This window comes from Notothenia rossii, assembly GCF_949606895.1.
Source record: "Notothenia rossii genome assembly, chromosome: 6".
Taxonomy (NCBI): domain Eukaryota; kingdom Metazoa; phylum Chordata; class Actinopteri; order Perciformes; family Nototheniidae; genus Notothenia; species Notothenia rossii.
Window position 1 is genome coordinate 57,980,442 of NC_136909.1, and position 26,237 is coordinate 58,006,678.

A 26,237-nucleotide genomic window follows, 5' to 3' on the forward strand; every position below is an offset into this window, starting at 1 on the left:
CACAAGTTAGAGAGACAATGGTCCTTCCGATTCTAAAGTAAGCTGACTTTGGGGTGAAGGGAAGTTCAGGGAAGGCCTTAGGCCATGGGAACAGTTAAGCTTTGTGATTTACCTAATCCTAAAGATGTCATGAGACGATGACGTTTGGATATTTACAAATATGGCTTTCATAAAGAAAAACAGGTGACTGTTGTGTGATAAGATACATGATAGGATGTTTGTGTGTGTTGAAGATGTTTAGGGGGAATGAGTATGTGTCCTGTCAAAGAGTCCTCTGTCATGACTCCGAATCATTGATTTGGGGACTGCCTGACACACACACACACACACACACACACACACACACACACACACACACACACACACACACACACACACACACACACACACACACACACACACACACACACACACACACACACACACACACACACACACACACACACACACACACACACACACACACACACACACACACACACACACACACACACACACACAGTCTTGCCTATATGCTTATGAAACTGTTCATCATTATTCTAATAAGGCATTGCATTTTCTAAAGAGGAGTGGCCTACTTGTCCAACTTATGTTTTGTCATATTTATGGGGGAACACTTGATGATGGCTAGAGCACGTAAAGTTGAATATTTTTTTGTGAAGCATGATCAATATTTTCAATATCTGTTTCACAGCACCGACTGCGCTAACGGAGAGAAGTTGAACCGAGAAAACAAAACAGAGGAGGTGAATGTCATTATTTTATTAAACACTGAAACAATCGGTGAATAAGCTAAATTAGTTGCACCTTGATTTTGACCATGTTTGATTGCAAAGACCAGGAAGCATTTCTTAGAAACATAAACAGTGACTATATACAAATATCTAGGACTTGATAATACAAACTGTTACTAAATATATCCCTGAAACATTGGGTCAAGGATATTAAGGATTTACTTTTGCATTGTCTACTGCAATTGAAGATCCTGGCTCTAAAAACTCCAATCATTTTTACTGTTTTCCAAATGTTTGTGCAATTAAGGTAGATGTTCCAGTTTGGAGTCGATGTAACTATTGGCATCAATGAGTAAACACAATTGGGTGTCATTTTTAAGGCACTGTATGAACATATTAGTCCAAAAAGTATGTAGGTAAATGAAAGTAGCATTAAACCAGTCTGTTCGCTCCATGTGATAACATTATTTATCCTCACTTTTTTTTAGGTTGCAGCTTATGGGATGGCAATGTAAGCTCTGCACTTTTGTGGCTTCAGCGAAAGGGTCACTTCTCAAGCACTATAGATTGAAGCACGGTGCCTTTGGTCATGGACATTCAGTACCCTGTCTTCATTTAAACTGCCCTTGCTCATTTAAGACATGGGGTGGCCTGCGAACAAATTTGTATAGATCCCACAATTCGCAGGAAACTGACAAGTGTGAAGTTGTGCAGTCTTTAACATGTCAAATTTGTGACTCATTTTATGCCAATACAAAAGACTATTTCCAACATATCAATTCCCACTTGAAAAGACATGAAACCATAGAATTTGCTTTTGATGGATGTGATTTCAAGACAAATATATATGGGACTTATGCGACACACAGAAGTAGAAAACACAGATCCTATTCATGGAAAGATTTTAAGACTGATGTGATTGCAAAACATCCAGTTGCTGCTGAGAATGAAATCCACTTTCCAGTGTTAGACTCGCATGGTCATGTGGACATAGATACCACCTTAGAGTTGGGTTGTGAAAGGGATACTTCAAGTGAAATAGTGAAACACGTTGCTTCTCTCTTGTTAAAATTGGAAAGCGTCTATAATGTGTCTGGCAAATGTGTTGATGACTTGGTGGAACAGCTTCAGTTTATCTGCACATCCTCAACTCAGTATATTCCAAAGTTAGTTAATGATATTTTTTACAAAGAATAACTGTGCTGTTGATGAAGCAATTGTCAGTGAATTGGTAGACAAACTATAGGTTACTTACGTAACCCCAGTTCTCAGAGTAACATGAAGTGAGATGTCTCACTATGGGATGCGCCTCATCGCGGAGCAAACAGAAGCATTAATCTCATTACGCCAATCCTGATTGGCTGGTGATCTTGACGTCAGCGTCAGGGAATCCACCCCCTATAAGTAGCTTGCGCTACGCCGCATGCGTCATTCAAAATAAGCACCTCTTCTCGCTTCACCATAGCAAGGAGGGCCGTCTGGTGAGACATCTCACTTCATGTTACTCTGAGAACTGGGGTTACGTAAGTAACCTATAGTTCTCATTCATAACACTTCGTTCAATGTCTCACTATGGGATATTGTAACTCCCGAATTGCCAGACGAGCTTATCTCAAAAGTCACCAAGACCAACCAGAACTTAACAGTTAGAGCTCTAACTCAGCAGGGGGCCCAGCACTGCATGGGCCACACTGGGAGCAAAGACGTCTAATCTGTAAAAGCGGACAAAAGTGAGCGGCGAGGACCAGCTCGCTGCTGCACAAATGTCTTGGATGGAAACACCCCTGAACAAAGCCCAGGATGTAGCCAGACCACGAGTCGAATGAGCACGCAAACCCGAAGGTGCCTGCAGACCCTGACTCGTGTAAGCCAAAGCAATTCCCTCCACAATCCAGTGAGAGAGCCGTTGCTTAGTAACAGGCTTGCCCTTCTGAGGGTTAGCCCAGGACACAAAGAGTTGGTCATTATGACGAAACTCTTTTGATCTGTCCATATAAGTGCGTAAAGCACGGACTGGACATAGCAAATTCGGCTGCTGTTCCCCGGAGGGACACAGCGGCGGAGGAAATACCTCAATGTCAAAGGGGGTACATGAACCAACCACCTTAGGTATAAAGGCAGGGTTGGGCTTCAGCAACACTCTCGTTAACCCTCGGGCGAACTGAGTGCATGAAGGATGTACAGATAGCGCATGAATGTCACTGACTCGCTTGGCGGATGCCAGGGTCAGTAACAGCACTGTCTTGAGTGACAGGTGCTTCATGTCAGCTTCTTCCAGGGGTTCAAATGGGGCTCGAGTGAGCCCATCTAAAACCACTGTCAAGTCCCATAAGGGCACCAGTGACCTGGAAACAGGAAGGAGCCTGCGAGCTCCCTTCATAAAACGGCAGACCAGAGGATGCTGGCCGGCCGTCTTACCCTCAAAACCCACATGGCATGCAGCAATAGCAGCCAGGTAGACTTCGATCGTGGAGAAAGCTCTGTGTTTATCAATTAGGTCCTGTAGAAATGATAAAATCACTCCCACAGGGCATTGAAAAGAGGTGTGCCCTTTTTGAAGGCACCAGTCCTCAAACACCCTCCACTTACAGTCATAAAGAGACCTAGTGGAGGAAGCAGGAGGACCGGAGGCCAAATGTGCGCGAGCGCGTCCACGCCTAATGGTGCGTTTTGATCGCGCATTGAAAAGAAAAGCTGACAGTGAGCATTTTCTTTTGATGCGAACAGATCTACCGCGGCTCGGCCGTAACGCACCCACAGCTGGCTCACAACCATTGGATGTAGAGTCCAGTCTGCATATAGTGGTACACCTCTGGACAGCAGGTCTGCACCGAGGTTCATCACACCCGGTACGTGCGTCGCTCTCAGAGAGAGGAGACGGCCGCAGCTCCACAAGATCAGTTTGCGTGCCAGCATGTGTAACTGGAGAGAGCGCAAACTCCCTTGTCGGTTTATATACGATATTGTGGTCGTATTCTCCGTCCTCACAAGGACATGGTGTCCTCTGAGAAAAGGCAGAAAGCGTTTTAGGGTGAGGAACACCGCTAAAAGCTCCAGGTAATTTATGTGCGACCGCTGGAGGTCTCTGCTCCAGAGACCCCTCACCGGATGACCTTCGTAAATACCTCCCCAGCCTGTCAGACATGCGTCTGTGGTGACCACCTTCCGTGAAAGGACAGCACCCATAGGCACGCCCCGTACCAGAAAAGTCGGGTGCAGCCAGTGGCGCAGTGCCATTACGCATTTCACAGTAACCATCACTCTCCGTGCTCCATGACGCGCGGGGTTTAGTTTTAGAGCGGCTACCCAGCGCTGAAACTCCCTCATGTGTAACCGTCCCAGCCGTACAACCAGGATGGCTGACGCCATGAGCCCCAGTAACCGCAGGCATGATCTGAAAAGAACATGTTTGCGCAGCTGGAAATGAGCGAGGCAAGCTCTGAAAGCTTTCACTCTTTCCGCTGACAGGCGGGCTGGGCACTGAGTTCAGGTGTAAACCCAGGAAGAGTACAGTCTGTGCCGGGCACAACATGCTCTTTTCTGTGTTTATTATGAAACCCAGGTTGAGCAGGTGCTTTACGAGGACATTTGTCTGCGTAATAGCCTCCTGTTCCGACTGTGCGAGAAGCAGCCAGTCGTCTAGGTAGGTTGCCAGGCGAATACCCTGTTGTCTTAACGGGGCTATCGCGGCTTCCGTACATCGTACAAACACTCTTGGACTGAGAGACAGACCGAAGGGAAGTACTCTGTATTCGTAACAGATCCCCTGAAATGCGAACCTCAGATATTTCCTGTGTGGGTAATATACTGGGATGTGGAAATACGCATCTTTCAGGTTGACTGATGTAAACCAGTCGTTTTGTCGCACGAGACGCAGCAGAGATGTGTGAGTGAGCATTCTGAATTTGTATCTTCTTAGATATTGTTCAGAGCCCTCAAATCTAGTATTGGCCGAATTCCGTTCCCTCCCCGTTTGGGAACGAGGAAATACTTGGAATAAAAGCCGCTCTGACTCTGCTCGGCGGGTATTATAGATATAGCCTCCTTTTCTAGAAGTGAGAGAATCTCTCTTTCTAGAATGTGGGCTGACTCCCCTCGGGCCTGTGAATACAGAACGCCCGAGAAGCAAGGGGGGGTGACAGCGAATTGGAGTCTGTAACCCCGTGTAACTGTCTTGAACACCCAAGCAGACGTTGTGAGCATCTTCCACTGTTCGCTCCTTAGAGCCAGCGGAGATGTCACGTCTTTTGCCCTCTGAGTCTCTATTTGTTGTGTTATGGGGCCCTCTAGTGTCTGAACACGGTGGTACCCCGATTTGACAGTCCCCACCGACACTGCGCATGCGCGTAACGGAGGTGCCTTCACAACCCCAGCCGGCACTGCGCCTGCACGTGACGGTGGTAGCCTCACAGCCCCAGTCGTTACTGCGCATGCGCGTGGCGGCGGTGCCTTCACAGACCCGTTCATCGTCCGCCTTTTGAGAGAGGCCGTAGCTGCTCTCAAAAGGGGAACAAATGGCGGGCTGTTTATTGGTTTTATTGTTTTCTCTTTCATTTTTCTGAGCTGCGCCCTCAGCCTGAGGCCTGGATGCGTCAGCGGAAAATGCTTTATCCGAGAAAACAGAGCAATATTGTGACATGTGTTTTGGTGCACTTGAGGATGGCTTTGAGGCATCTCTCGAGGCAGCGGGAACACATCTGGAGCTGGGGAACCTTCCAGCTCCGTCACCGAGGGAAGAAGAGGAGGCTGTCAGGCCGCCAGCTTCTTCTTCCTCGCCTGCTGGCCGAAATTCCGGGTTGGCTGCGCCTGGGCTGCAGCCGGAACCGGAGACTTTCTGGGCCAATTCGCCTTCGTCTCCTGCCTGGGCTGGGGATTCGGGGCGGGCCGTGACCTCTGCTGTTTCGGTACTTTAAACCGAGCAGCTGAGGTAGCTTGGGCGAGGGACTGCCGCTGTGAAGGCAGCGGCTGGACCCATCGAGGAAGACAGAGGTGGAGGGCCTCGTCTTCCTTCTTCTTGGACTCGCATCTCTTCTGCATAGAAGCGAGCGCAGATCCGAAAATCCCCTCGGGAACGATGGGCATGTCCAGCACATCCTCTCTTTCCCGGTTTTGGGAGGTTGGTGAGGTTGAGCCATCTAGCTCTTTCCTGCACCACCATAATTCCCATTGCCTTTCCCGTGGCCTGGACGGCGCAGCGTTGAACGCGGAGACAGATGTCCGTGATCGCGGCTATCTCGTCCAGTACTGCCGGTCCAGGATTACTCGATAGATCCTCGCAGAGCTCCGCTTGGTAAGCGGTTAGCAGCGAGGAAATGTTCAAAGCCCTGGCAGACAATGCTGCGGCTCTGTAGGACCGTTCAGTCATGGTTGACTGGAACCGGTCCGCCTTTGCCGGCAGCGTGGGGTTCCTGCTCAGTGTAGTCGCCATCCTCGGGAGGAGGTGAGCTGCCACCAGCGGTTCCATCGGCGGTATGCAGAGCAGGCCGAGCCTCTCCATACCATCGCAGTCTAGGGGAGGAGGCACCCTGGATTGGGGCCTTGTTGCTGAAGGGCCGGTCTCTCCACGAGGCCGACACCTCATCCAACATCTCCGGGAAGACCGGCAGGAGTTGCCTCTTTGTCCTCGTTGCTTGGGGCAAATTTTTCCCCTCGTAACGGGACCTGTAGGTCTCCTTGGCCATTTCGGGCCATGGGATGTCTAGGCTGGCTGCGGCACGCTGACACACGGCCTGCAGGTCTATACTCAGACAGGGCGAAGCTGGTGTGCTATCGCCCGGGAGAGCAGCCATCGCTCCCGGCTTTGCAGCCTGAGCTGATGACACGAAGACATCATCGTCTTGCTCATCAGAGTCGGACAGGAGGAATCCAGAGGTTTCATCCTCTTCGTCCTCCATGTAGTCCAACTCCGGGACATCATCCGCGGGCGAGACCATGGTGAGGTCCAGTTGGGAGCCCCAGCTTGACACAGCGCGGGGCTCCGCTCGCACGTCCCTCGCTGCCACCGAGTCCCAGCCTGACACGGCGCGGGACTCCGGTTCTGCAGCTGCCACTACTGATGAGCCCCAGACCGACACAGTGCGGGGCTCCATCTCTGTGGTGGACGCCCCCATGTCCTGATTTCCGTCCGGTAAATCAGAGGACATGAGGGAGTCCTGACCCGACAAGCTAGCTTGGCGTGCTAGCCGTCGGCGGAGGCTCTTGATGGTGAAGCGGGCACAATGTCCGCACGAGCCGGGGTTGTCGATAGCCTCCTGGGCGTGTTCCAGCCCGAGACAGGACGAGCAGACCTGGTGTGAGTCTGTGCCTGATATCTTCAACCCGCAGCCACAGAGCCGAGCCTCCGAGTCCCTGACTCCTCTGGTGTGAGGGAGAGAAGCGTCCATCTCGGTCGCCGTGGTGACGGCGTGGAGAGGACCCGCTCGTAACAGGTACGTTGCTGAGAAAAAATACTTCCCCAACTGTCGTTAATCCGGAGAAAAAACGACGGTGTAGAATTTTATTCTCAAAGAATATTAACTGGTGTGTTAATACCCTTTTTATCTTCCCCTCCTCGAAAAAATCAAAACCTTACCTTTATTCCCGAGGAGAAAACGGCGAGGTCGATTTGCAATACTAACTGGTGTGTTGGTATTAACAGTCTTCTTGCAGAAGTATATATAGAAGTAGCCGGCGAGCGCCCGTCGACCGAAGTTAGCTTGGATAGCTTGGTTCAGTCTGTGGACTGTTAAGCTAGCCCGGCTACCAATATAGAGATGTGCTCTGAAGCGAGAAGAGGTGTTTGAATGACGCATGCGGCGTAGCGCAAGCTACTTATAGGGGGTGGATTCCCTGACGCTGACGTCAAGATCACCAGCCAATCAGGATTGGCGTAATGAGATTAATGCTTCTGTTTGCTCCGCGATGAGGCGCATCCCATAGTGAGACATCGAACGGAGTGTTATGAATGAGAACTGTGTCACTCTAATCCTCTTAGTGCAGCCTTTGGTCCCGAGGGACAATTTTCTTCCAAATTTAGGAGGGGAAAATATTTTAAGCAAAACTTCAGTGTAATTGAGCCAGTTGGTTATATTTTGGATCCAGAGGAGAATTGCAGCTTTCAGTATGTGCCTGTTCTTCAAACCTTACAGCAATTGTTGAAAAATGAAGACATTGTGAACAATGTATTGACTAAACATCCAAACATTTCACAGTTGGCATCCTTCCATGATGGTCAATATTTCAAGCTAAATGAATTTCATGCTAATGAAGAGTTCAGAATTTCACTTATACTTTACGTAGACGATTTTGAAATCTGCAATCCTCTTGGAACTTCGCGTAAAAAACACAAAGTTACAGCAGTTTACTGGGTACTTGCTGATGTACCATCTGAACTGAGATCACAGCTAACATCCATTTATTTGGCTGTCCTTTGTAAGGCGAATGATGTAAAGAAATGTGGATATGAAACTGTTCTGGAGCCTCTTTTGAAAGATCTCGCAACATTAGAGAAGGAGGGAATTTTTTTGCCTTAGCTTGGTACAAATATCAGAGGTATTGTTTTTTGTATTTCAGCAGACAATCTTGGTGCTCATTCTTTGGGCGGACTTGTAGAAAACTTTTCTGGACATTATATCGTTTTGCATTGGGGACCATTCTGACTATCAGCAAAAGGAAGTGCGTTCAGGAGCTTTTCCACCAAGAACAAAAGATAACTATGATTTACATGTTCAGTCTGTAAAAGGAAATCCTGCTCAGGTACACTGTTGTGGTGTGAAGAAAGGTTGTCCTATAACTGGGAAATTAAGTTATTTCCATTTTGTAACAGGGTACCCACCAGATGTTTTACACAATCTTTTTGAAGGCATAATTCCGTTGGAATTGGCACTATGCTTTAAATTGTTCATCCGCAAGTGCTATTTCACCTTGATAAAACTTAACAATTCCATAAATCAATTTCCATACAGATGGACTGATAAAACTGATCATCCCCAACCTATCCCAACAAATGTGTTGTCTCGCAAAACTATTGGTGGGAATGCTAGTGAGAACTGGACATTATTAAGATTATTATCATTCATTATTGGTGCGAAGATACCACCAAATGACCCAGCATGGCAAGTTCTCATGAATTTAAAAGATATTACTGAGCTTGTAGTATCCCCTATTCATACTGAGGAAAGTATTTGCTACTTAGATACACTGATATCAGAACATCGCCACAGGCTGTTGGAAGTTTTCCCAGAGCAAAAACTAACCCCAAAACACAATTTTTTGGAGCATTATTCTGATATGATAAGAGGGTTTGGTCCTTTGGTTAGCCTCTGGACTATGCGCTTTTAGGCAAAACATAGCTTCTTTAAGCGAGTTGCTAGATACACAAACTGCTTTAGAAACATATTGATGTCACTTGCCTCAAAGCACCAAATGATGATGGCATACAATTCACAAGCAAATGCTTCAAAACCTACACTATGTGTCACTAAAGTATCATCTCTTCCATTAGAACTACTTGATATGGAAATACAGAAGTCTTTCAAGGAAGTGTATCCAACACAAACCTCTGTGAACTTGGCCAATGTAGTGATACACCATGGAACAAAATATGCTGCTGGGATGGTTTTGCCGTTATTGTAAATAACAATCTCAGTTTCATTGTGAAATTCCTTAACAGCTGGTATGATGAATATTTTAGAGCATTTATGTTGGACTACTCTGGGAAAATGACCCTGCTACAGCATAGTGAACTTGGTGACACATATCCCTTGGCAGCATATTTTGTGGAAGGCAAACGCATGGTGACATTGAAATGTCACATTGTTTGCCAGTGTTAGACTCAGACGTTTTAAATGTCCTTCATTCAGGGTTTTTTTCTTTCTGTCCAGATGGATTTGGTTGCCTTGAAAGTTATTATAGAATACCGGAGTGAGAAGCTTCTACTGTCCTCACGAATACCCAGCACTGTGGAGCAGTTGAATGAGACTGTAACGGGGACATTTGGACTCATTGAGGATTTTACCCTGCATTACTTGGATGAGGATTTTGGCGATTACTTCACACTCCATTCTACCAACCAGATTAAACACAAGGGGACAATCAAAGTTGTGATCATTCCCTCAATTGTGTTGACATTGGCTGAAAACCAGACAAATATAACCAATTTGAATGACAGTTCAAGCTCTGCTACTGATTCAATGGACCAGACAGATGGCATGTCAGGTTCATCACAAGACACTGTTATGCTATCTCCCCGTGAAAGCCCTCATAGGACATTATGGCCAGATACAATTGTCATTCCACTTTTCTCTGTGGCAACAGAGGCAGTACTGAGGAATGCCAATGAAGAATTTGTCAAAGATTGTACTGTGCTGAACAAAACTCTGGTGAAGTCTGAAATCATGGACAAATTGGCAGACTACATGTACAGTTACACAGCATACCCCTCAGGCCTTCAGATTGGTGAGGTGGCAGAGGCTTTAGTCAAAAAGCACCCATGTCTGACGGAACCAGGCAGTCGTAATGGCTGGATTGGATGGATGTATAGTCTGAAATACAAGATGGGAAATTACAGGTCGAAGCTCCGAAGTCTTGGATTTGCTGAGGTTACCTGCAATTCACGTTTGAATAAGCCCCCTGATGACAGGGCACCTGCAAAGAATATAAAGAAAGCACGGAAAGGAGAAGTGGTGTTTCTCCCACATTATCCCGCAGGACACACGAAGGAACAACTAGAGCTGGATCGAGACCAACTAATCGCCGAATCAAAGAAGAAAGGCAGCACAGCCATCAAGGACTTGATGTGCAGAACTTTTGCACATAGAAGACATGATGTCATCAGTCTACAGATGAGCATCGAAGACATCAAGGGCAGATGGCCTGTCTTGTTTGATGTCTTGCAAGTGAGTAAAGGGAATGTTCTTTAAGCAGTGGTCAACACAGACATTACAGACTGATAACCTGCATTTGTCACAGTTTTACATCCTATTGAAAGCTATATGGACTTTAGTTTTGATGGATTGAAATGACAATTAATTTAATCATAAGTATTTTTTTCTCTTTTCTCATCTCTCTCTTTCAGGTCAGCGCAGAGTTTCAGAGGATCACCACACTGAATCTTGAGCCAAAGTTCATGTCAATGTTGGACTTCTATTCCCCAAAACTGTTGTCCATGTTCCAAGGGGAAAAGGGTGCTGTCGGAGAGCGACATCGGGCAAAAATTAGTATTCTACTTCAGGTATTAACATGTTATCCCCCACTTATACAGTTACTTTCTTAACTGCCTTAATAATTCCACCTGTCTCAATTACATTTATTTCCTTTGTGTAAGTTAATTACAATCACTAATTACTTTAGATATTCATTTATCCTAATCCGAACACTCATCTTTAAACCCTTTCCTGTTCAAATCTTGCTTACTTGCAAACTTCTCATATTATTCATCCTCATGTCTTCCTTAACAGTTATTGCTTTTCTTCCTTAGTTTTCTGCCCTTCAATATCTCACATCTTCTAGACACCCCACCACCATGTAAATGTATATATCAATCAGCGTTGGCTTCTTCTCGTTCTTCTGTTCATATGCCAAATGTTCCATGTTTTGTTTTATTCTTGCACCTACTTTGCATCCCTCCACAACATACTATGCTGACAATGTTTCATTTCTTTAATGTTAATTAAGGCGAGACACGGCAGGCAAAAACATCGTTTTTCAAGCACTGGTCAATTTTGAGATTTTGTGCTATTTTGATTCTATAACATGTTTTCTTTCAGGCTTTTGGAAGGAAAACGTACAAAATACACATTTAAGTGTTTATTTGACTATAGTTTGTCTATTTGCGTCAGTAGATTTCTCCTAAATTCACCAAAAGTTAGCTTTCTAACGAAACATAAAGTACCGCGACCGTTGTGTGCACCATGTCAACAGAGATATCGTTGGAAAGCTGTGTCTCTCCTGCACAATCTCATCGGATCCAAATATGGTCATGTCCTTTGTATCAGCAACCAATCGGGAAAGCACAAAGGGGTCTTAAACCAAGAAACGAAATCTCATTGGCTGGTGTCAATTTCAGACAACGTGATTCGTTCAGATGCGTCACGTGGTGTGCTAAAACACTTCCTGGTTAGCTTTCCGCTAGAAATGTAAATCTCAAAATGGCAAAAGAACGGCGAAAAAAAAGTTTACAGAGAAGATGACAACAATTATCCCTTGCACGAAGCAAGATTATACAAAAAACAAATGACCCCGAACATGAAATACCTTCACGGAGTGCGTCGAGGCGCAAGCTGTCATCCAGAGAACAGGAGGGCTTAGCTAGCGCCTCGCTGCAATCTTTAAAGGTCGTTTTCTCCAAATGAGTTTTTTTCCTACACTGAGTTCGAAATCTCAACTTCAGTAGCACTTAGACACACCAAACCTTCCAGTTATATTCCTATCAATATTATGAAGGCTTTTACATAAGGGTTTGTTCATATATCATTCATAGCCTGAATTATACAACATTGTATATCTAAAAACATGGCAAAAATTGATATTTTAGGGCTGTTGACAGTATTTTCTGATTTATGGAGTGATAAAAAGAGATATCCAAAATCCCTTCTATAAAAGCCTAAGATACTAATATGACTACAAAATGAAACAAGAATTTTGAACCTGGCTTTATCCAAAGTTCAGATTTCGATTCCTGAAATGTGTTAAAATATGCACATATTTGATGACATAATGGCTAATTTGCATATTTAAACATGCTATTTCAGAAAACTTGTAATACAAAAGACAATTGCCTTATTGTAAGTAATTAACTGGAGAAATGTCTAGCTGATACCTTTAAGTTAAAAAAAGTACCCTATTCACCTGGGGTGTCTCGCCTTAAATTGAAACAGTTTGACATTAAAGTTGTTACAGTAAAGCACAATTCAGCTTGAGTAATGTGCAGAGTAATACATTGTATTAGTTGTTGAAAGACTGCTCTGTTCTGCAGAGTGGAATCCCCATTCAGCGAAAACGAGAGGTTGTCATCCGATGTCTCATCGACCATCTTGGAGAAGATGCGAGTGCCTTGATCAAGGACTTTGAGGTTAGTACTAAGGCTGAAATGATTATTCGAGTAACTCAAAAAACTAATTATGATCGGGCAGTGGGACAGAAATACACCACTCAGTCAAGCAGACAAACAGACAGACAGCGTGGCACAGAGGTGAGACCGAGGTCGATACAGATGTGCAGTGATAAGTTACAATTATAGTACCCTTCTATTAGTAGCCCAGAAGACGTATACCTTTTTTTATTTTTTTTATTTGAAATAAAAAAACAATAATAATTATTAGTTTTTGCATTCAAATAAAAAAACGGTTCTTTAAAACTGAATGTCTACTTTTGACAGATAATATTATTGTATGCAATTTAAACAATAACAATATTGATTTTTCTTGTTGTTCATTTTAAGAGGCCGGTCTTATTTTCTATTTTCTATATTTACTATTGCTCATTTAATCAAGCAAAATAATGTATTATCCGATTAATGAATTAATTGTTAGAATACTATATAGCTGCAGCCCTCGTTAGTACAATATTTTTCAGGATTTTTAACAGTGTTAGTTTTGAAGTTTTAAATAATGTAATCATGGATGACTGTGAGACGATCAATAACATAGTGAGTGAGCAGTGAGGAATTGCTCTTTGTTTGTCTTGTAACATGCAGGCTGAAAGTAAGCACTAACCAGTTATCTTTTCAATGTCTGCAGAATGCTGCTGATGCACCCGTCAGTGTACAGGAAGAGTTGGCAGAGGAGGTGATGAAGATTTACCTGCTGCAGAACCAAGATGGATTAGTCGATGAACCTACTGATGTAGGGATTGTGATTGAGGGCATTCCTGTCCTCAGAAGTCTTGGGGATCTTAGCAGAGCCTGCTGCTATCTGTTGGGACTAACCTATGCCTTGGATCTGAGATACCCCAAGAATCTCAAATATAGTTTTGAGGTATTCCTAAAAACTACTGTTGGAGCTGGATCCTGGCAACCTTTCAACCAAGGTTCAGACACTGAAAAATTGCCTGCATATGTAGTTGCCGACTACTGTTCAGCAAGATGCTAAAAGGTACGAGTTGAGAGTTCCATTGATAGAATGCATTTTGGACTGGTATTGTTTTAAAGTGTCACTGTTCTTGGTGCATTTCAGTCATATTCCGTTTTGCCCGTTGCTCCCATAGCTCAATGGAAATGTTCACATGCTCATTGGCAAAAATATACCTGGTTGAAAGTTAAGCTAGAAAAAATGCCTAAAAGTGTTAAATATTCCAAGTTGAGATTTCCATTAATGCTAAGATTTCTCTGCTGCAATTGGTCTTGTTGCATTTTACCCGTGTTGAAAGGACTGCTTAGTTATATGCAGAGCTCAATTCAGCAAATCGTTTTTATAGCTTGGACATTGTTACCAGGGCTGCCCCTTCTTAGTCGACTTTATTGGTGGTTTTGCTCGACAAAGATTTCTTAATTCAATTAGTAATCTTTCAATGTATTTTTTTCATGGTAAATGACTTATTTGTAAGAAACGTATATCTATGAGTGGCCATTAGGGACATTATTCAGAAATACTGTTCACATACACATGTGAAGCACTCTCACACACACAACTGAAACCAAAATCATTTACAAATATATGTAAAAATCTCACACACACACACACACACACACACACACACACACACACACACACACACACACACACACACACACACACACACACACACACACACACACACACACACACACACACACACACACACACACACACACACACACACACACACACACACACACACACACACACACACACACACACACACACACACACACAAAACAATCTCTTATACACAAATTAAACGCTATCATATACACATGAAATGCGATTTCGGTATGTTTGAGAGGGATTTCAGTTGAAACGGAAGTCAATTTCAGAAAAGCGAAAACAATATTTGGTCCGTTTGCGATTTTTCCAGCATGTCTGCTCAGCAGCATGCACAAAGCTTAACTGAGGCAGCAGCGTTGTTAAATAATATCCTGGCCTCAGCGTGGTGCACAGTCTCTCCTAAGGGGAGCTGTAGTGGGCCGTTGCCCGCCGCGGGACGGGAAGAGGGACGATAGCTGACCCCATGGTGTTGAGGCCAGGATATTGTTTAACAACGCCTCGGCCTCAGTTAAGCTTTGTGCATGCTGCTGAGCAGACATGATGGAACAATCGTAAATGGACATAATATTGTGTTTTGCTTTTTTTTAATTTGTGCTTCTTTGCTGTTTTTTTAAAAACGACTTCCTTTTCAACTGAGATGCCTTCTGTTTCAACTGAAATCCCTCTCACACGTGTGTGTGTGTGTGTGTGTGTGTGTGTGTGTGTGTGTGTGTGTGTGTGTGTGTGTGTGTGTGTGTGTGTGTGTGTGTGTGTGTGTGTGTGTGTGTGTGTGTGTGTGTGTGTGTGTGTGTGTGTGTGTGTGTGTGTGTTTTTTACATATGTTTTTAAATGATTTTGGTTTCAGTTGTGTGTGAGAGAGTGCTTCACATGTGAACGGTATTTCTGAATAATGGCCACACATAGTTATCTCTGTAGTCCAGCGGCATAGTAAAAAATACGAAACCAATTGTTCAAATTGTTCTAAAAGCACCAAAATTGGCACACATGTAGATTAATATATTCTGAACATTTTTGGATATGGAGGCATTCCAGATTAGCCCTGTTGAAGATATGGCGGCCATTTTGAAAAATGGCCGCCATTTACCATTAGCGTCATTACATAGACTTCATTATGTGTCGTTAGTATGGTGCTAGATGGGCCAAAATTCATTTTTTTTTACATCAGAATTCAACATCAATAAGTGTTTAACAGATATTTAGATGAATCTTCTCAAAAATGGCCCCCGAACTGGCCGCCATTTTGTGGAAAAAGTGGAAATTTGATGAAGATTTCAATATTCGATGACATAATACCTCTAATAACCAGTACCTGATTTCAGGAACACACTTTAATTGCTCAAGTTGCCTTTTTAGTTCAAATTGCTGGCAAAATTGCAATGGAATGGTAGTCAAAATAATACACAGAGTACGGGGAGTTTACAGTATGGTCAGATTGTAGTTATATAGTCGACCAAAAGCCCAGTCTCTAGGCACAGTACTTACAGTTATACATTTATGGATGGATCTAATATAAATGAACAAATCTAAGTGGATTCAAGAAGAGGACACAATTAGGGCTGCAACAACTAATCGACTTAATCGATTAAAATCGACTATCGTCGATTCGTTGGTGACGTCATCACGTGTGTTTTACGCGCTGACGTCATCACGTTTTTTTTACGCGCTAACGTCATCACCGGTGTTTTACGCGCTTACATGTAGATATTAATATACTGGAGTTTGATAAGCTAATGGCCCGCTAAAAAACCCAAAGAGAACAAGAAGCGTAATGGCAACACCTAAAACGAAAACCTCAAAAGTGTGGGATCATTTCATACTTGACAATGTGAAAAAGGTTGTTAAGTGCAACATTTGCAAAGGCGATCTAGCCTGGCATGGGAGCACTTCATCAATGATGGAACATCTCAAAAGAAAGCATGTCGGAGTTCTGGAAGATGACTCCACTCGGTAAGTCAACTAACCTAGCTAGCTAGCAGTAGCTAGCCAATGTTTAAATTGCATGTCCTTGAACACAACTTTAGTTTTGATCACAAAACAGCAGGTAAGATGTATTTATATATATGGCTCTGTAAACGGAAGTTGTTTTCTTGCTCTTTCCTGGCTGCTAGTTCAGTGAGTTTGAAGTAGAAAAGATCGCTTTTGCCAGTTATGTGCTGAATTAGCACCGAGCTAACGCTACATTAGCACGTCTTACAATAGCTGAGTTTCTTCCCGTTAAGTTGTATGCATCATTAATAGGTTGTTAAATATTTAGAAGCCCTGAGATGCTGTTTCTTGCAAGATGTTGCGTCTGCCCCGGCAGTCTCACAATAATAAGAGCGCTGTTAGGAGAGATGACCGGCAGGAGGCAGCGGGGGATAAATATTTTTTAAATATGCAGGGCTCGACATTAAGGGCTGCCCGATGGCCCGGGGCCATCTAGTATTTAGCTCGGGCCATGAAGCCTCACCTGCTGGTTGCCCGATCGGGCAATCTATTATACCAGTATCATGCAGCTCGCGAATCCAGTAATGAGTGACCCGACAGTAAAACTAAACATATCTATAACTAGTTTAGGTAGTTTGAGAGGTGATTAAAATAGCTACGTGTGATATTCTAACCTGAAGTGTGTGTTTTGTCCGCTCACCGCTGCATGTGATCATGCAGAGCTGCGTGTCGACTCGTCAGCAGCAGCTGATCTCTCTCTCCCGTCAGATTAGACTTCACTCGCGTTTATGTCCATATCGATCAGATCCAGCTAGTTCTAGCTAATGATATGACTACCTGCTTATTAAAAGACACCGTGACCTAAACAATCAAAACCAAGTGTCGCTATGCAACTGGGTGAGGCCACAAAGTATAGCGCAGCATTATGCATTTGTTTACATGCCCACCGGAACCCCGAGGCATTACCAACAGATCAACGCACAATCAACCCACACAGCACATCTCTTTCTCCACATTAAGTGTTACACATTAGAATGGACTACTCTTGTCTGTCACATACTATTCTTGTCTGTCACATAAGTGGCGCAACTGAAGCGGTATTGCGCTAAAGGGAAATTATTTTGACCGGACATTTTGACCGAAGAGATTTAGATTTGCTTGCTAACGGGAACTCTGACGTCGCCATTGTGTGTGTTTCGCGGATGCACTCGGCTGCTCGGGTCTGCTCGGTCAGCTTCTGGATGAGGAGGCATTCCTTCGACCAACTTACAGTCGATAACATTACAACGGTTTTAACAGGGGCCATAATAGCGTAAATAATGTTTGTTTTGGCAGTTATAGCTGCATGTAATGTTTTCTACTTTTTTACATCTGGGAAGGCATTTGCCTTCATCAGATGGAAAGTGTCTTGACAAACAACGTAAGTATTTATTATAGCTATGCAGGGCATGCAAGCGAGCAAACACAAACAAGTGAAATGAAGAATACAATTGAAATTGTAATATTGTGGTCGTTCATCTTATAATTCAGTCTAGAGAATGCACCAGACAGCATCTAAGACCTGCAAAAATCTAAATGGTCTAGGGGGAGGCCCCCCAAACCCTTCGTGCGTCATTTCGTCCGCGCGCATTTTTCAGGGCAATCTCTATTGGGCTCAGGGCCATCTGTAAATTATCTTAGATGGCCCACAGGGCCATCTCCCAAAATCCTTAATGTCATGCACTGATATATATATATATTTTTTAAATATTGCAATCAGTATAGAGCTGCAGATGTAATTGATCGAGTGCACAAGAGAACACCGGATAATTGGGAAAACATTTAATGTGTTTGTGTCCAAATGGGATGTGTAGAAGTTGTTGTTACTTGTTACGTCACCGGGTGGCGCTGGCGCACTAGCTACAGTGGCCTGCAAAAGACACACTTTAATCATATGAGAATGATCTCCAGGATGCTTTTGATTTAACTTACTCGAACGATCTCCGGATTTGTTTTATCTCGTGATTTGACTTTTACAAATTAAAGTGATAGGCATAACAAAGCTCAACTTCATTTAATGTGAAATCAAATGTAATTGATTGCATATGAATGTTTTTAGAAACTAATGTTACTCTTTTGCCTGACAATAAAATATGTATTTTTATATCAAATGCAGGCCAAAGAGGAGCTGTGCCAGTCCCACTGCCATGGATCAGTATCTTCAAAGGAAAAGGCCTGTACCTCTCCAACAAGCCACTGCGCTAACAAACTCAATCCTGACCATGCTGGTCAAGGATATGAGACCAATGTCGATGGTTGATGGTGAAGGGTTTTGTGAAATGATCAGGCAGTTTAACCCTGAATACATCCTTCCATCCAGAACCCACTTTACTCACCTGATGGAAAAGAAATATGAAGCCATCTTACTGAAGGTAGGTACAAGTGTTTAACTCACACACACACAGAAATATTAAACAACCTTTCTGAAGGTACAACAAGTGTTTATCACTCACTCACATTCACTCACTTTCTCACTCCCGCAGGCACGCATAGACCCATAGAATATAATTTGTATTTATTAATTGAAAAGTAGACTTCATGAATAAGAAATAAAATCACTGATACATAATTGTATTTAAATTAAAGTATAAAGTGTCCCAAACATCTTAACTGTATACACTGTATGCGCTTACATTTTTTAACTAAGATCACATCTGATGTCTTTTAAGGTAAAGGAGACCATTAAGGAAGTCAAAAGCGCCCTCACACTGACAGCTGTCTGACAGATGTCTGGACTAGTCGTGCAACAGAGGCATACCTTGGCGTGTCCTGCCATTTCATCAGTGAAGATTGGGAAATGAAGACATTGAATCTTGCCACCATGCCTCTTGAGGAGAGGCATTCTGGTGTGAACATCATGACATGGCTGGAGGAGGTGATAGCTAAATATGACATCTTGCCTACCAAAATAAAAGCAGTAGTTCACGACAATGGGTCCAATATTGTGGCAGCAATGCGAATGCTGGAGGAAAAACACGGCTGGGCCTCTGTGCGCTGCAGTGGGCACACACTCCAGCTCATAGTTAACAATGCCCTCAAAGAGCCCAGCATCAGCAGAGCTGTAGGGGCTGCAAGACACTTGGTTGAACACTTCAGGAGAAGCGAGCTGGCAAATACAAAACTGAAGGTGAAACAGCAGCAAATGAACACACCACAGCATAAACTGATCCAGGATGTCAGTACAAGATGGAACAGTACATACTACATGGTAGAGAGACTCCTGGAACAGCGCTGGCCAGTTACTGCAACTCTATCCGATCCTGAGGTAACTCCAAGGGGCAAACAGTACTTTGACTTGAAGCCAGATCAATGGGTGCTGCTTGAAGAGCTGACACAAGGGTTGCAGCCTTTTCAATGTGCTACCGTTTACCTAAGTGGACAGGAGTATGCAACCGCTTCATGTCTTCCACAGCTGGTCAAAGGGCTGCAACGGTCCACACAGCAAACCCATTTTGAGACGGGCGCAGGAAAAGCATTTTTGGCAAGTGCAGAAAAAGGGATAAACGAAAGATGGGGGTGTCTGAACACCATCTCAGCAGAGAAAGAAAACCCGATTGTTCTTTCAGCTTCCCTTGACCCAAGATTCAGAAAGCTGAAGTTTATGGGAGCTGAAGATGGCACACGGGTGCAAGGGACAATTGAAGTCCTTGCAATCAAAGAGGTAAGGGGGTCTGAGATACAAGGCTGTGAGCGAGTTCAACAGCAGAGGGTCAGTGTTCCAGGCAGAGGGGACAAATCAGCACTGGATAACCTCCTTCAGTCTGACACAGACAGTCTGAGTGAAGAAGAGGATGAATCTCACGAGGACCAAAAGCTCCAAATGGCAAGGAGCGAAGTTCAGATGTACTTCGCAGAGCCAGCCATTCACAAAAAAGATGACCCTCTGAGATGGTGGAGGGAAAATAAGGGGCGTTTCCCTGTATTGTCAAAGCTTGCAAGATCTTTCCTTTGCATTCCTGCAACATCAACCCCGTCTGAGCGAATCTTCTCTGTGGCGGGGAATATCTGCTCTCAGAAGAGAGCAAGCCTCTCCGGAGATCATGTGGAGATGCTGACTTTCCTCCATTTCAACCAAGAATAATCTAGCCTAGATGCAAGAGAGTGTTTATCCCTTTTAAGTTGAAATAGTTTTTTTTTATTTGATTAAGGGAAACTGCTGTAGTTTTTATTTTATATTGCTGCTGTCCTTGGTTTAAAAATGTTGAAGGACAGATTTTTTATTTATCTTTTATATCAGCAGAAAGTTTAATAAATATGTATTTTTGAATCAAGTATTTGTCTATTTTGTCTTCATTGTTAGTTTCCACATGCCTAAAACAACCTCAAACCTACATTTAAAAGTTGATGGCTAAATAAGAGCGTTTGAGAAATTGCGCAAGTAATAGTCCGAATAATTGATTAGTCGTTTCAGTAATCGATAGATTAATCGATTATCAAATTAGTTGTTTGTTGCAGCCCTATCTGCAATGGGCTAATGTTGCCAGTGTCACTACAGATGGTGCGCCTAGCATGGTCGGATCTACGAGGGGTCTAGTAGGGCGCTTGAACGGCGAGTTCGAGGAACGAGGTCTCGCCCCACCGATTCAAGTCCACTGCCTGATTCACCAGCAAGCGCTGTGCTGCAAAGTTTTGAAGTGGGCGTCTGTGATGAAGGTGGTTGTGCACTGTGTCAACTACATCCGGAAAAATGGGCTGAAACTAGGGGTGCAACAACTAATCGACTTAATCGATTAAAATCGATTACCAAATTAGTTGGCAACTAATTCAGTCGTCGATTCGTTGGTGACGTCATCACATGTGTTCTACACCCCGTTAAGCTCCAACGTTATCGCTCTTTTGTATGGGTACAGGAGACATTTAAAAACATATGTTATGTATTATTGCTACATAAACATTATATCGCAGTCTTAGTGTCGCCAACTCAGTTTCTAATATGCAATATGACTACAAAATGCGTCTATAATGTATTTTCGATCTTCCGAATTCAGACGAGCGATCTCTCCCCCGCCTGCTTGCGAGGGGGCGGGGCAGTTTACACACACACGCAGGAGATGGCGGAGAGAACGCGCTCCGAGGTGTGGTTAAACTTTATCCGTCTCGATGTGGACAATGCTCGTTATCAAAATTGCAATAACAGTTTATCATATAAAGGCGGTAAAACGAGCAATTTGTCTAAACATTTAGCAAAAGTGCACCACATTCAGACGGAGAAATGCACCGGGTTCGGCTGTCTTTCTAGTAGCTCTGTAGCCCCTTCCAAGAGTAACCTTTCCACGTCAGGTGTTATGTATGCTAGCAGCAACACGCAGAGTTAACTCAGTTATAAAAACATAGGTTAATGATTAGAGGTAACTGAATTAGTTATTTTGTTAAAGTTTCAGCTATTCTGTTTACAGTTCTGTCATCACATTATTTAATATGATTTGTTAAAACATTGTTGTTTCTTTTGATGTGAAATATTATGCATTTAATTAAAATAAAAAGCAATGTTAGTTTTGTTCACAATTTGTTGAGTTAGTTTACCTTATTTCTTGTCAAAAGAACCGTTAATACTATCGTTGAAAGGACCGGAACGATAAGCAGTATTGATATAAGTAGTAGTACAGTTAAAACCTTAACGATCCGAATAATCGATTAATCGTTTCATTAATCGATAGATTAATAGATTATTAAATTAGTCGTTTGTTGCAGCCCTAGCTGAAACACAGGCAGTTCCAGGCCTTTCTCTCCGAGCTGGGGTCTGCTCACCAGGATGTGCTGTACTACACCGAAATTCGGTGGTTAAGTCGAGGCAAAGTATTGCGCCGTGTCTACGACCTGCTGCCCGAAATCAACACCTTCCTCCAGTCTAAAGGTGAAACGGTACGGGAGCTGACCGACCCGGAGTGGAAATGTGACTGAACTGTTGAACCACCTCAACCTACAGCTCCAAGGCAAAGGGAATCTCATCAGCGACATGTATTCCCACATAAAAGCATTCGAGGTCAAACTGCAGCTCCTTGTGCGACAGGTCCAAAAGCTGGACTTCACACATCTCCCTGCCACCCAAAGCTACTGCGCCGAGAAACCAGCCGCCCCTTTCCCAGTCGCGAAGTGCAAAGATGCCCTGGAGATGCTGCAGCGAGAGTTCAGTGTGCGCTTCCGCGAGCTTCATGTCAACAACAAAGACATAAGTCTGTTCCAGAACCCCTTTGCTGCTGACATTGACGACGCACTTCCCTCTCTTCAGTTTGAACTAGCCGAGCTGCAGAATTGTGATGTCCTTAAAGACGCATTCAAGCCTGACCACCTCCTTGAGTTCTATGCTGAGCTACCAGAGGGCACTTACCCAAACATTAAACAACATGCTCTGAAGATGTGTACCATTTTTGGCAGCACCTACACCTGCGAGCAGACGTTTTCCCGCATGAAGCAAATAAAAAATCCAACGAGGAACAGACTCTCAGATGAACATTTGCATCAAACTTTGAGACTGGCAACCACTAGGCTACACCCAGACATCGGACTTCTCACCAGCCAGAAGCAAGCACAGAGTTCACACTGATATGGTAAATATACTGATTTTAACTATTACAATTTAATATGGCTGTAAACATGAACTATGATTTTTTGATGAAATATGATTAATGTTTTTAATGAATTTGAATGAATAATGCTACACTGTATTTGTAAAATCACATCACAAGGAACAACAGGCAGCATATTTATGTAATTTACTGAATGTGTCCAATGTCATCCCTTTATGCCAGGTTTCCAGGCAGCAAGAGAGGGGACTGCAACTGCTGACCTCAAAGATCACTGCCCATCCATCCTTCCTTCCACCCTGGCTACAAGTACCAATGCAGTTCACCTACTGCACATATTGCTGACTTCCCATTCTGTTACTCTCTTCTAGTTTAACCTGCCGAGGGTTTACTGCTCAGTCTCTCCTCCCAATCTCTTCTCTCAGCATCTGCCTCTCCATCGTTGTCTCTCTCTCTCCCTCTCTCTCCTCTCTCTCCTCTCTCTCCTCTTTCTCCTCTTTATGCACTGCCCCTCATCTCAATCTCCTATTTCAAAGGGATGATAATTGTGCTGTAAAAGTGTTTGGGTGCTCATTGCATTTTCACCTTGAACAAAAAAAATCTCACCTGAATATACAAATAAGAGTTGGTTAGTTGATATATTGTTCACCAAGTTTCTTGTCTTGATGATTTCTCATCTCACTGTAATATAGGCCTACCATTTCTATTGTATCACTCATAAACTGTCAATCACCATGTTTTTCTAACCTTTCCTTGCTATTTTTACATGGTTGTTATTAGAAAATAAAAGGAATACCTGTGGTATTTCAAATTGAAAAACATGTGAAGTACTCACTTCTTTTGCAAATCACTTGTAATGATGAACTATTTTGTGCTAGAAATTATGGCTATAACAGGCAGTGGCCTAGTATACAGCCCACATGATCGATCCCGGCCCCTCATCACAGTCAGGAACGATAATGTGGCCCCCAGAGAAAAAAGTTTGGGGACCCCTGATCTACACCATCCCTGTGTATTTAATCAGTAATTACCAGTTGTATCTTCACTCAAACTACTTCATCATCTAGTAATGCCAACTGGCTAGCTAACTAGCTTAGCAGTATAGCATAAACCTCATGTGACTGGGGGAAGGGGAACACTCAACATGTGCAGATTAAAACCACACTGCTTGACAATACAAAACAACACAATCTTCATTTATCTTAGCTCTAAATTCTTTCGATGCTGACCTTAAAAGCTGATCTCATACCAATCTTGTACACAATCGTTTCGGCTTAGAACATTGCACAAAAAAATACTTTTCGGCTTAAAAACTCCACACAATATACTTTATTAAACCAGACTATGCCGGTTTAACACATCAAACATATAGACTAACATGAATGGACCCAGTCCAGTGTAAACCAGATCAAGTCTGGTACCTCCCCAGAAGGTCTTAATACTATGTAATATTTACATTAATCGGGCGGCGCCGAGGATACAACAGAGATGAATAGAAACACTATATACAATCTCCACACCACTCGCAATCACCACATTATCACCACAGATCAATCTACAGATCACTACCAACGCTTGCACCTAATGTAAGTTATTTAACTATACAGTTTTTGAATGTAACAGGTAACTGTCTCACCTTTCATTTAGGGCGGGTCCAATGCAATTCCTGCCTTTTTCTGTAGCTAAATTGCATCATTCTGGCATCTGTGGTTATTTAAACATTCCCTGCTACACATTATTCAGCGTCAATAAATGAGTGCTAATCCCAGTGTGCTCAGTGTACAACATCACATGTCATTTCACCTTGGTTCAAGGTTTGAAATCGTATGATTCCGCCAGATGCTAAATGCTAACCGGAAGTGACGAATTTTCAGAATAAAAGTGTTAAGCTAATAGTGAGAACTTCCGGTTTTTCAGAATAAAACTGATTTAAATCAAATAGTGTATTTAATTCAAATTACGCCATATCAACATTGATTTTAATTTCTAACAACTACCATGCTGAATATTAAAGGAAAGTACAGTTTATTTGAATACATTATTGTTTACAGACGAGAGTAGCATGTGACAACATCCGGAAACCAAACCAGCCGTGAAGTTTTTTCTGTATATTTTGGAGTATTGATTACAGCGTTTAGAATGTGTTACATGAAAAGTGATGAAAGAGAATATGAGGAGAAAAGGCGGGTTAAGCATATATTGAATGTGAAAAGTACCAATCCTCTGTTTAAATGCAACAACGGACATTAGAGACGAGGCGAGCCGGCTGGCGGGGAGGAGCCAGCAGAGGATATATATAGCAGCACCGGACGAGGGATTCCCTCTCTTCTCTTGCTCATGAGAGCCAGATCACAGCTGTTTTTTGCCGGAACAATATTCTGTCTATAACACTACCGCGCCTTTTTTAATTAAAGTATCCCATTTGAATCTTCTCAGAGACTCCATTTAGTCTCATTTTAAAGCTTCTCTCCTGGACGCGAGAATAAAGAACATATTTAACAATTGGGGACCCTGACGTGATCCTCGCACAACCGGGAGAGACTACAGCAGGCTGCTCGCTGGACCCGCTGGCATCCGTTAAACACACAGAGAGCTCAAATCAACTAGGTAAGGAGAAACCTGTTATATCGAATTCTTCAATAGTTTATGTAGGACAATGTTAGTTCTGTGTGTTTGACGGCGGCCAGCGGATCCTGAAAATAGCTGTGCAATTTAAGTTAAAACAAGCCTAAATTGATAAACATTGGTATCCTACAACGTGGCGTTGCTTTGTTACAGGCAGGGTGAGTTCAATTAATTTTGTTCTATTTAACCCTGCATGCTATTCGTTTGTCTGTTATTACATGTCGGCCAGAGGCCAATCACTTAAATAGGTGTCTTTTGTTGCGTTTTAAGTTAACGTGAATGGTTTTAGGCCATTAAGCAGTCGGGACTGCTTGAGGCAAAGACACAGCCAAAGTTTGAAGCTAAGGTTATTGGAGTGAGTGTTTTGTGTTAACAACAGTGTAAGGCTGTTTTAAAAAAAGTCATTTTTCAAGGAAAAGGCCTGAGGAGTTTGAAGCTTTCAGTGGTTATTTTTTTCTGTTTTCAAAAAGACATTGCGTTGTGGATTACGGAAGGAAGTGCGACATTCGTGCGTTAGATAGACGATATTCTTCTGATTGTGTTTGGATAGCGTCCCATTTTGTCCCATAATAGCGTGTTTAAACAGAAGAGATGACCATACTGGCTCTTAAAGTCAAAACATTTACGTACATGGGTAGAGGGCTATCTAAGGGTATGAGGCCCATTTATCATTGTAAACTAAATAGAAATGTTATTTTAAACTACAGTGTTGTGTGTTGAATTTACTA

At 43.2% G+C, this 26,237-nt stretch overlaps 1 protein-coding gene across 1 annotated transcript in view; it reads left to right on the plus strand.

Moving 5' to 3' along the window:
• The window catches only part of LOC307044623 (uncharacterized protein), a gene marked incomplete at its 3' end in the record, with an annotated part of 164,485 nt that extends 145,402 nt beyond the window's left edge, over positions 1-19,083 (plus strand). The window contains exons 3-6 of the mRNA XM_079689934.1: positions 10,789-10,944; positions 12,688-12,783; positions 13,451-13,687; positions 19,030-19,083. Of these exons, the coding sequence (XP_079546060.1) occupies positions 10,789-10,944; positions 12,688-12,783; positions 13,451-13,687; positions 19,030-19,083 (543 nt within the window). The remainder of the gene's footprint in view (positions 1-10,788; positions 10,945-12,687; positions 12,784-13,450; positions 13,688-19,029) is intronic.
• Between the last annotated feature and the right edge of the window lie 7,154 nt (positions 19,084-26,237).